Source organism: Echinops telfairi, unplaced genomic scaffold (assembly GCF_000313985.2).
Source record: "Echinops telfairi isolate 266 unplaced genomic scaffold, ASM31398v2 ScPeMD7_3533;HRSCAF=4204_0, whole genome shotgun sequence".
Classification (NCBI taxonomy): domain Eukaryota; kingdom Metazoa; phylum Chordata; class Mammalia; order Afrosoricida; family Tenrecidae; genus Echinops; species Echinops telfairi.
The window spans coordinates 18,748,611-18,761,216 of NW_022107431.1; the positions used below are offsets into that span (position 1 = coordinate 18,748,611).

Sequence of the window (12,606 nt, forward strand, 5' to 3'; positions counted from 1 at the left end):
CGCAGCACGCGCCTGCGGGGTCGGGAGGGAAGGACAGCGAAAGGTGGCTCCCGGGGCAACTAGCTGGACAAGACGTGGTCCCGGGCGCACCCCGTGGGCTCTGCGTACCTGCACAGCTGAAGCAATCTGGCGAACCCCCTTTTCCAATCCACTGTAACGGTCGGCTGCTGCCCCTGGTTGGAAGTAGTGCGAGGGATTGGGGCGGGGGGTGTCTTTATGAAGGAGCGTGTATGGGAATACGGAAGATGGAGAGAAAATAAGGAAATTGTAATCGTGAAATTCCGAACGAACTTGGAACCCAAAGAGTGGCTCTCAGGTGACTTTCTCCGCCGCCCCCCGTGCAGTCATTAGCTAAGGGAGTATATGATTTGCCTGCCTCATCTTCTGCCTTTACAATACTTGTTACCTTGGCCTGGAAAATGCTCACACAGGCAAAAATCTTCATTTATCACCCCAGCTTTGGAAATGGATTTGGATTCACAGATCATGTTGTTTGCCAAGCCTTTCTGGGTTATTGATGAAGATAAAAAATGCTTACCAATTTTCCTCCACACCAAAGAAAAGGGTGGGGGTGGGGGTGGGCAATAGGATCATTGGAATGAGTATTCATTGCTGAGGTACCTAGATTTCCAATGGACAGAACCAAGATTATTTCCTTTATTAAGCCCACTGACAGGTAAAACGGGCGTTCCCTACTTCAATGGCGGAATTTGATTTAGTTGTTAAAGAGGTAGCATTGTGTGCCTCTGCCAGACTCTAGCTTTCTGCAGGAAACTAGAGCCCTGTGGATGGGGGTGAAGGCATCTGCTTTCCAGGCCTGAATATTGATTGAAAGTGCCACTCGAAAAGCAAATTCAGAAACTACCTCTGTTGCATTTTGGGGGGGTGCTGGGGGAGAGGTGGCATGATAGAATTTTATTTTATAGGCTGTTTCTTATTGTTTTTAATCTGCGTTTTAGGCCTAGTCCTGTTATTCCAGGTAAGTATAGTCTTGGAACAAACTCTGGTACTTGGTTATCATTCTAAGATGTTGAATTACTGGAGGCTTTTTGAAGCCTTCAAAAGTGAATCGTCAGTTGATGTCTGACTGCTTGTCCTTCATGAGTCTGCATTATCTTTGGACATTCGGTAGTCTCCTCAGTTTGGCACTTGTTTATGCCTGTAGTTATGTCCCTTTGGAGTGACAGTTTCTGAGCACACAGTGCTACATCGTAGCATCGTTGTGAAGACATCTTGAATCAGGGAACTAGATATGTGATGCTACCAGTGAAAAGAACAAAATCAAGCTAACAAGGATATGAAAAGACACCTCTCACGATTACCACCACCTGTCTGTCAGTTGGTCATGCCGTGTTGGCTTGCATGTTGCCATGATTCTAGCATCTTTGCCAATGGCATTCAGATACCAGCAAGTCACCCAGAGTGGTTAGATTTCAGTGGAGCTGTCAGAGGGGCATGGTAAGCTCCAGAAAACTACGGGTCATGGAATATTGTCTGATAATTTTGACTTGCTTGCTTTAGACATTTTCATAAGGGACATAATTGGTGAAGTGGCGGGGAGGGGGCAGCAAAGGCTGAGGGAAGCCTCATTCATCCATAGTTGTGGACTCTTAACTTACCAAGGATCACAGGGATGCTGTAGGACTGGGCAGTGTTTCCTTTTATACTTGAGTGGACATTGCTGTGAGTCAAAGCTCTATGTCAGTGGTGATTGACAACAATGTATGGTTAAGTTAGATGTGCACCATGTCAGCTTTTCTAGAAATTCTCTGCTTTGCTGCTAACAGAGTTATTTGAATCGTGACTCTAAAACACACTTAATTTCAGAAATATTAAATGTGGAAAAGCAGGCATTTTGCAATCCATGTGTTGTCATGGAAAGAGGTTTAAGTACTACGTTATATTTTTTACCATTTGGGACCAGAAGTAATGGTAGCTAGATTCATAGCCTAGATTCATAGCTTCTGTGTTTTTCATGCCTAGTCGTCACTCTCTCAGGTCCAAATGTGGCTCCTCTTAGTCCAAAGACCTGTGATGTTTCAACTGTACACCCCCAAATGCATCCATTTTACTTTCCCCACTCAGTTATTCACCACAGTTTACATTGTTGAAGCAAGTGCCCCAAACCTAAAACCGAACCACTGTCATCAACTTTATAAGATAGGGTAGAGCTGCATCATAGGGATTCTGAGACTAAATCTATGGGAACAGACAGCCTCATTTTTTGAGGAGCATCTGGTGGCCTTGGACAGTCAGACTTTCAGTTAGCAGCCCATACCCACTGCTCTACCAGTGCTCCTTGAACAAGTGCAAGAGGGCCATAATAAACATACCTATTAGAAAAAAATGAAGAATGGAAGATGACCTGCAATCATTGATCTTTAATAATGCTCACATATGTCCCAACCAAAACCAAACTCATTCCCATCAAGTCAGTGCTGATTCATAGTGACCCTGTGAGTTTCTGAGAATAAATAAATATATGTAATTGTATATACTCATGTGTAAGCCAAGTTTTTCACATTTTTAATGCAGTTTTTGTGGTAGAATTAGGTGCCTCGGTTGATACTCAGGTTGGCTTATACTCGAGTATATACTGTGTGTGTGTGTGTGTGTGTGTGTGTGTGTGTGTGTGTGTGTAAAACCATAATTCTTTATGAGAGAATGCCCCATCCTTCTCCCATAGAGCAGCTAGTGGTTTCAAACTGCTGACCTGGCAGTTAGCAGCCCAATGGATAACCACTACACCACCAGGGCTCCTAAATAGATATACCCAAGAATACCCAATAGCAACCATACCTACAGATATGGAAAACTCAGCTATCTGGGAGGTATTCCTTCATCCATCACTCTATGATTCATTGTCAGTAGTTGTTTTCCATGGCCTTCCAAGAACTTCTAGGGGGAAGGGTTCTTTTTTCTCGTTAGCATGCTTACCCACATGTAATGTGTGAGCTCCAGGGGAGAACATTCTTTGAAAGATGCATGTCTTTCTCAACCAGCTTACTGCTCATGCTTTTTTTAAACAGAATAATTTCTTCCAAGTTAGGGACACATCCTTGGTTTCTTGCAGCTTCTGGCTCCTCGCACTCCTTGCCTTGTGGCCTCACCACTGCAGTCTCCGCCTGTGTGATCACACTGCTGCCGCCTCTTCTGTGCCAGTCAAATTTCCTGCCCTCATTGTCTAACGCGGCTGCTTTAGATTGCAGGTAGAACTCACAGGCTAATCTCCCATTTTAAGAACCATAAATTAATCACATCTGCAAAGACCTTTTTTCCAAATACGACACTGTTTACTAGCTCCAAGGATTAAGAAGTGAGTATCGTTTTTGAGGAAGACTATCATCCACTTAACTACAGTGATTCGGTTGAGGAAAAAGGTGGGCTATGAGTGATTTCTAGTTCATATGTTTACATTTGAATTTTTCTATAGTGGTGTCCATTGTTTATATTCTGTGAAATGTGACCTTACGTCTAGCACCCTATTAGAACTTCATGAGAGCCTGCTTCTGGTCACCCTCTACCAGCTGCTGCTGGAGCTGCCAGCAGTGGTGGCTGAGGAGAGCAGCATCTGGAGCAGAAGTGGAGGAAGTGGTGTGCACCCAGTCTTGCTAGCTCTAAGCCTTCCTGAGCAGCAGGAGCAACCAGGCCCCAGCAGCCCTCTGGCAGCCACCCCCATCTAGCCACCTGCTAATGGCCATGAGCCCACACCCAGAGAGAGTCATGCCCTCTGCTGCACCTGCTTGTACCCCAGTTTCAGGTCACTGCTGCCAGGCTGGGTTTGGGCCCTTTAAAACCATTATGGGGAAATAATAAATAAAAGCAGAGCTGCTTTCTCTGTAAAAAACAAAGCTCATGGAACTAATAGAATTCAAAGATAAGAGGATTTACGAAGATATTTTGAAGCCCTCTAATCTATTTGGAAGAGTAAAGAGAAGAGATAAATGCTTGAAATTTATTATATCAACACATGCTCTTAGACTGCCTACTGTTGGCCAGGTCCCATATTAGGGATATGGGGTGAGGTAGAAGTTGAATCTTCACAATGCAAGAGTATTCATTTAGGGTTTTTTTTGTGTGTGTGTCTTTATGAAGGAGAATACTCCCAGAAATGATAAAAGAACAATAATTTTTTAAAATGGTAACAGGGAGTTGTAAGCAAAAATAAAATTTAAAGAATCCCTATATGCTTGAAATCAGTGGTTCTCAACCCTCCTAATACCGTGACCCTTTAATAAAGTTGCTCATGTTGTGGTGACACCCCCCCCAACCATAAAACTATTTTCATTGCTACTTCAAACTAATTTTATTACTGTTATGAATCGGGTGACTCTTGTGAAAGGGTCATTCAACCCCCAGAGGGGTCACGGACCCACGGGTTGAGAACTGCTGCTTTAAATGAATTGTAACCCAGATACTGAAAGAAACAGCATGTGATGTGAGATTTCACAACCCTTTTTGTAAGGCCTTCATCTTTAGGTGGGGTATGCATTGGGCTGATAATCACCAGGTTAACAATTCAAACCCATCAGTCACTCAGCGGGAGAAAGATGAGACACAGGCCCTGAGGAGACTTACAGGTCATTATGAGTCACAATCAAGTCCAAAACAGTAGGGTTTGGGGGTTGGGTTGTTAATCTGTGAACATGGAGAAACAGTAGGTTCCAAAGGACCAGAAAAGGAAAATATGCTTATTTTCAGAAAAGTAAAGTAAATTCTGCACACTAGACTGGTGAACAAATATAAAACTTAGGCTCAACAATGAGTTATTAAATTAATATTTGGGGAGGACTTAGAAAAGAAAATGGTTTTTGTTAGAGACCAGCTTCCTTCATAAAGAAACACAAGGCTTGTCAGACTTACATAGTTTCGTTTATGAAATTTTCAGTAAACTGAATTATCTTGTAGATAATTGCAGTTTTCAGCCATTCCGTTACAAAGCTTAAAAGAGCAACCCCAAACCCAAGTATGGTTGCTTGTCAAATAGCATTTGAATGATTCATCACTATTAGCAATATTTCCACGAAAGTCAGAATGCCTGAGGTGAAGTAACCAGGAAATAGTGTTTCTAATAGTCAGCTACAGGGCTTCTTCCTGTGTCATACTTGCTACCAATGTGTGTATATGTGTGATTTTCATGAGTGACTTAAAAAATAAGTTAAAAAAAAAGATGTTAAGATAGAATTCATATGCCATAAAGATTACCTACTGAAAGTGTCTAATCCAGTGATTTTTAGTATATATTGTATTTTGAAACTTTGATTTGATTAACAATACATTATGAGTATATTCATTTGGTTAATTTATTTATGTTTTGGGGTAGCTGAGTGGATCAGACCTGTCTGTTTGATTATTCAAACAACACCTGTCTCAGAACGAGAGTCCAGGAGATGCACACGGTGTTCCCCCAGCAGGTGGATATTTGCAGTCAGATACTGAAAACTCTACTGCCATCGAGTCTGTGCCAGCTCATAGACTGTAACTCTTTAAGGGAGTGGGCGTTTTCGAACTGACCTTGCTTGCGGTCGTAACCCCACAGGAAACCACTCTGCCACCAGAGTTCCTCCCCCTCATCAAAGAAATCACAAAATTGCATCCTCTCCATTCCTGGGTCCTCACCTCAAAGAGACTGCCTGTGGCTCCTGGGCCTGGCCCTCATGGGGATTCTGGAAACCACTGTAAAATGCAGATGTCCAGTCCTTATTGCATTCCTGGATATCTAAGCCAAACACTCAGAGGGTTGGGTCTGAGATATCTCCATTCTGGTGATCAGATATGTGATTACACTTAGGTAGACCTGCATCATATAGTATATAGATGGGCTATGAAATTTCCATTGATGAATGTCTCTTTTGCTGTCATTTTTGGCTGATATTATAGTGTTGCAAGAACATTTTTTATATAATTCTGTTCAGTCCACAAATAATAGTTATTCCAACTGTTTTATGGGTCAGGAAAAATCATAACCAAAGTCACTGCCTTTGGGTTGATGTCACCCTATATCAACCCTATAGAACAGGATAGAACTGCCCCTGTGCGTTTCCGTGATTACGTGTGGAACTAGAAAGCCCTCTCCTCGTGCTAAACAGCTGGTGGTTGTGTACTGCTGACGTTTCGTCGCAGCCCATCGTGTGACCACTGTGCCACTGGGGTTCCATTTTATGGCTCCGTGAATTACATTTCTAAGTTCACATCGCAAATAATTAGCAAAACAAAATACTTGAACACACACACTCCCCACTTAACCTCTCCTATCCCATTACAAGTGCTAGGTTCTTCTGTTTCCTATAGGATTGTTATATTTGAGCCCATTTTTGTAGCTACTGAATCAGTCAATCCGTCTCATGGAGGATCTGCCTCTTTTTTACTGACCTTCTACTTGACCAAGCATGAAGTCCCCCAGGGACCATCTTCTCCTGAGAACATGTCCAAAATATGTGAGATAAATAAAGACTTAGCATCCTGATTTCTAAGTAGCATTCTCGCTGTATTTCCTCCAAGACAGATTTGTTTGTCCTTCTGACAGTTCAGTATTCTCCACCAACACTATAAATTCAGACACAGCAATTCTTCTGCAGTTTTCCTTATTCAGTGCCCAACTTTCTCATAGATATGACGTGAGTAAAATGCCTTGGTGTAGGTCAGGTGCACTCGTTCCTCAGAGTGTCGTCTTTGCTTTTCAACTTTTCAACGCTGCAAAGAGATTTTGTGCAGCAGATTTGCCCACTACAACATATCGTGCGATTCTTACCTTACCAGCTGCTTTCATGAACATTGTGGGACTCTTTAAAAGGCATATATTCGAGAGCTCGCCCAGCGGTCCCGTGGATCTGTGTCTGGCTTCAACAGTGTTTGAACGGAACAGACCCGGGGACTCCCTGCCTCCAACCTTCCCCCGCGCTCCAGTTTCCTCTCGGAAGTAACTTCGGGACCATCCGCTTGGGACCAGCCCCTCTTCTTGGGACCAGCGAACACTTTTATTTGGCGTGTGGTGACCTCCAAACCGACGCAGCATGAGCTCTCAAATCCATCAGAATTATTCCGCCGACGCTGAGGCCGGCGTCAACCGTCTGGTCAACCTGCACCTGCGGGCCTCTTACACCTACCTCTCTCTGGGCTGCTTTTTCGACTGCGAAAACGTGGCCTTGGAAGGCGTGGGGCACTTCTTCCGCGAGCTGGCGAAGGAGAAGCGCGAGGGGGCCGAGCATCTCTGGAAGCTGCAGAACCAGCGCGGCGGCCGCGCCCTCTTCCAGGATGTGCAGAAGCCATCCCAAGATGAGTGGGGTAGAACCCTGGACGCCATGGAAGCTGCCCTAGCCCTGGAGAAAACACTCAACCAGGCCCTTCTGGACCTGCACGCCGTGGGGTCCGACCCCCATCTCTGTGACTTTCTGGAGAACCACTTCCTGGACAAAGAGGTGAAACTTCTGAAGAAGGTGGGCGACCACCTGACCAACCTCCGCAGGCTGGCCAGCCCCTAGGCCGGGCTGGGCGAGTATCTCTTCAAGAGGCTCACCCTCAAACACGACTAGGAACCTGCGGCGCCGAGCCTCCTGAGAGGGGCCCTCTGCCGGCCTTAGCCCCTCTGCCTGAAACTGCCCCCGCGCCAGCCACAGCGCCACCGCCCTGGAGCCCATCCCCCAAGCCGGGACCAAATGAAAACAATAAAGCGTCCTTTTACAGCAAAAAAAAAAAAAAAGGCACATATTCAGTATCTATACTTAGTGAAACCCACTGTGAGCTGGGCAGATGGTAATGGCTCGAGGTGGTGGACAGACCAGACCAAACCAAAATCACTACCATTGAGTCAGGGCGACTCATAGTGACCCACTAGAACATGGCAGACCAACTCCCTCTGTGAGCTTCCAAGACTATAATTTTATGGGAATAGAAAGCCCAGTCTTTCTCCTGAGGAGGAGCTGGTGGTTTAAAACTGTTGACCTTGCAGCTCGCAGTCCAACAAGTGATGACCATACCACCAGGACCCCTTTTGGTGGACAGACAAAACTCCCACATGCTCTGTTTTCATGGAGAATTAATTCTTAGACACAACAAGTAAGCAAGGAAGATAATTTTAAGTAGTGATACGTTCCATCAAGAAGAAAAAAGACTCGTTCTGCCCCACCACAACTGCTTCAGCACACTTGGAACCTCCCCCCATTCAGTGCTCCTTACCCCATGCTCTTGAAGATCTGCCTCTCCTGGGGAACTTCACTGTCCCCAGCTGAGGCCGCAGGAAGGAAGGAGGTGGTGGCAGCCTGAGGTGAGCATCTAATTGGCTATGCTGGGAATATGGTGACCAGTGGACACTGTATATTTCTGGAAGTGTGGAAAACAGAGCCGGAGAAGATGCTCTCCAAGCAGAATACCTGCTCCCACCCTACCCCATGGGTGCTGCTCACCTGAGTGGCAGGTGGCAGTCCTGCCTAGCAAGGTCAACAATCCCTTTCCTACCAGTGTGATCACAGCTGCTGCTTCGAGCCCCTAAGAATGGCGCCACTGCCTCCATAACTCAGATTGATTGTGCTGTCGGGACAGCCAGTGGAGGAGTGCACAAGGAGGAGGAGGAGGAGCAGCACCAGCCAGAGTCCTGGAGAAGGGCAAGAGTTGGGGCTCCAGTGCAAGGGGTGGAGCTAGAACTGTGTGTGGGCCCCAACCCCTTGGGGCGGTCAAACGACCCTTTCACAGGGGTCGTCTAATTGATAACAGCAAAATGACAGTTATGAGTAGCAACGAAAATAATTTTATGATTGACGGGTCACCACAACATGAGGAACTGTATTAAAGGGTCATGGCATTAGGAAGGTTGAAAACCACTTGATCTAGAAAGATAAGGATATGGCTGGAGAAGGGCACTCCACTTTCGAAGTCAATAACCCTGCCGCAGGACAAATATGGAGATGATGGTACAACGGAAAGGAGAAGAGGCAATTAAACGAGAACACATGGCAGAATGAAGCCTTACTAGGTTCAAACACTGTGTACCTGCTACAGGAGCCATCTAATGTGTTGTGACCACTGCCGGAACATAACACTTGTGAGGATGGAACAGGACCGGGCAGTATTTCCTATCAGTCACTGAGTTGGAATCTACTGGACTGCACCTATCAACTACAGTTATCTAGAAGAATTTCAGGCAGATACAAAAGCGCAACCACCAGCCCTCTGGACACTGTGCCAAGTCGCATCCCAGCCAGATAGAAGTGGGTTTAGCAGATATGACGGAAGCACACTGGAACAGAAAATCGAAAATATCTTGGCCATTAAAAGTTTATGAGTTACGGTTTTGTGTCATAATCAAATCTGTGGTTTAAATTAACTAATTAGATTTTATTTATGGTAGTGCCTTTTTTGTATAGCAATATATACTTTGTTTACATGAATGCATCTGTTTTGGGAGAGTTACTATCAAAAACCTTATTACTGATAGGTACAGTTTTCTGTTTATGACATAAATATTCAACTTATTATAAGTGATAAAGAATAGCATAAATACTCACTGCCGTGGAGTTGATGCTGACAAATAGTGACCCTAGAGGGCAGGGTAGAATTTTTGAGACGGAAACTCTAAGGGAGTAGAAAGTTCCATCTTTGCTCCTCGGAGTGGCTGGAGGTTTCAAACTGCTGGCCTTGCAGTTAGTAGTCCAACAGATAACCACTGTTTCACCAGGGCTCCTGTTTTGCATAACAGATTTTTAAAGGAAAACTATTAAGAAAAAAATCAATGTCAAGTATTAGTTGACTAAATATAAGTTTATTAATTTTATTTTATTTTTTGTAGAAATTTTTTTTTTAATTTTTGTTAAATGCCTTAGTGGGACCACAAAGCAAAAGCTTATTCAATAGGTGATTAAATTTTTATAGCCATGATTCAGTCATTGTAATATATATGCCTATATATATTCCAATATATATATTCCAATATATAGGCATATGCATATACACACATTTTAAAAGACTTGATTAGGAAACTCCTGAGCCAATGCAAAGCCAAACAAAGTTAATTAAATGTCAGAAGGAATATCAGCCCAAAGGCAAATATATTAAATACAAGGCTTAAACGTTTCAAATATAACATCAAACTTAAATTATTAAACGTTCTGTCTTTGTTTCCCAATTGCATAACAGAAATTGGCGTGATCTACTCAAAATCTAATTTCAGCTTCTACCTGCCTAATGAAGTTAACATGATAATTAATATTTACTTGACCTGATCATCATTATAAACTAGCCATAATGTAGGGCTTTCTTTTTTTTTTTTAAACATTTTATTAGGGGCTCATACAACTGTTATCGCAATCCATACACACATCAATTGTGTAAAGCGCATTTGTACATCATTCTCAAAACATTTTCTCTCCACTTAAACCCCTGACATTAGGTCCTCATTTTTCCCCTCCCTCCCCGCTCCCCCCTCCCTCATGAGCCCTTGATAGTTTATAAATTGGTATTTTGTCGTATCTTGCCCTGTGCGATGTCTCCCTTCACCCACTTTTCGGTTGTCTGTCCCCCAGGGAGGAGGTCACATACAGTTCCTTGTAATCGGTTCCCTAAATATAAGTTTAAAAAAACACTTGGATTGGTCTATATTGATTGAAAATTTACTCATTGAACTATGTATGATATGTGAATGATGTATAGGCAATAAAACTTGAAAAAATGAAAATGTTCTATTTCGTGTTTGAATATTAAAATTACTCTAGTTTTTGAAGCACAAACAATTATAATTTTAATGTAAAATTTCTCCTATAGGTAGTGATTATTAGTGAACATGGAATATTTTAAAAGTTGGCTAATTTTCAGGCCTGGAAAGTTTGTACAATCACTGTGTAGAAGGAATAAATTGTATAGTTGATTATTGTTATATTATCATATGTGTAATAAAAATCGAAACCAAATATTTATCCACATTTAAAGCATGTATAAAGGTGCTCTGGTGGTATATTGGTTATGAGCTGGACTGCCACGATCCTCAAGGTCAGCAGATTATAACTACCAGCCACTCTGATGGAGAAAGAAGCGCCTTATATTTCTGTAAAGAGTTAAAGCCTCAGCAACTCACTGGGGCAGTTCTACTTTGTCCTCTAGGGCAGCTGTGAGTTGGCATTAACTCGGCGGTGGCCATGAGTTTGGTTTTTGGAAAGCATGTATGATTACATCAGTACTACTCCAGAACTAGTCTGAAAATACTCTGCCTAATTTCTAACTTTGAGAATAAGACTATAATGACATACTTATTCTTATTCCTCTCATCTGAGAGAGTATTCATTTACCCCCAATTTACAGAATTTTTCTCCTGGCATTTTTTTTAACAGTTTCATTGGCACTGAATCCAAATATCACACAATTCAATAGTTCAATCATATCAAGAATTGTACAATCAAAAAGATAATAATTTATAAATTTTCAAGTGTTTGTGAGGGAGGTGGGGGGAATGAGCTGATACCAAGGGCTCAAGTAGAAAGAAAAGTTTTGAAAATGATGATGGCAGCATATGTACAAATGTGCTTGACACAATGGATGGATGTATGAATTGTGATAAGAGCTGTACGAGCCCCCAATAAAATGATTTTAAAAATTGTACAATCATTACCACAGAAAGCAGTTATTCTTGAGGAGCTATAAAAAATTTCTATTAAATATCATGAGTTTTTGTGGTTTTCTTTTTAAAGCCAGTCAAATTCAGCAGTGGGGGGTTTGTATACCAACTTTAGTGACACTAGGTTTTCTTTACAGTTACATTTTTGAGTTGAGTGTGAGACCATTTAAAATACATTAACATTGAAAAAATTGTTGAGATATTAAATAGTGTATCAACATCATTGTATCCAATTAATGTACATAAATGATTGCACATGTACTAAAATCCATTTGGGGTGCCCTAAAAAATGGAAAGCAAAACCGGCTGACTAGGTGGCCACTGGAGGAGACTTTGAGGAGTAACTGAAGGCCCAGCCCTAAGGACAAGAAGGAGCGCCAGCTTTAATGAAGCATGAATCCTCCTGCCATAGTGAGAGCAGACTCGGACCCTCAGGAGATGATCATTAGCAATGGTTCCTGTCCCACCTGTATGACCACTTAACTTTACCCCAAATCTTTCAACTCCGCTCACTTTTCTCTTCTAAAATGATAGATAGTGAAATCACCTCACTGGATTTATGGGCTGGATAATGGAAATTACCTCACTGGACAAAGGGCTGGACTTGAAGGCTGGCATTGCCCCTCAGGCAGTCAGTGAGATTTCACAGTGTGTCACATAAAAAATCTCAAAACGATTACAGAACACATGCAGTGGTGTTCTTGAGTTAGTGATTTCCCTATCCGTGGGGACATTTCAATAGATTTTTGATGGCTATTCTCCTACTGTGTTGTACAAGCGCTTTCTGCATTAGTGAGGAATAATATTAGTTGAGCTCCAAGATCATCGTCTTTTTTTTTTTTAAACCTTTTATTAGGGGTTCATACAACTGTTATCGCAATCCATACACACATCAATTGTGTAAAGCGCATTTTTTTTTTGTAAAGCGCATTTGTACATCATTCTCAAAACATTTTCTCTCCACTAAAACCCCCGACATTAGGTCCTCATTTTTCCCCTCCCTCCCC

General features: G+C 42.7%; 1 protein-coding gene across 1 annotated transcript; it reads left to right on the plus strand.

Annotated features, from left to right (window-relative positions):
• The first annotated feature begins 6,818 nt into the window (after positions 1 to 6,818).
• Positions 6,819 to 7,567, plus strand: LOC101640354 (ferritin light chain-like). Its single transcript, XM_045294623.1, has one exon. The coding sequence runs from the start codon at positions 7,014 to 7,016 to the stop codon at positions 7,479 to 7,481; it is 468 nt and encodes a 155-aa protein (XP_045150558.1). The 5' UTR covers positions 6,819 to 7,013; the 3' UTR covers positions 7,482 to 7,567.
• The last annotated feature ends 5,039 nt before the right edge of the window (positions 7,568 to 12,606 follow it).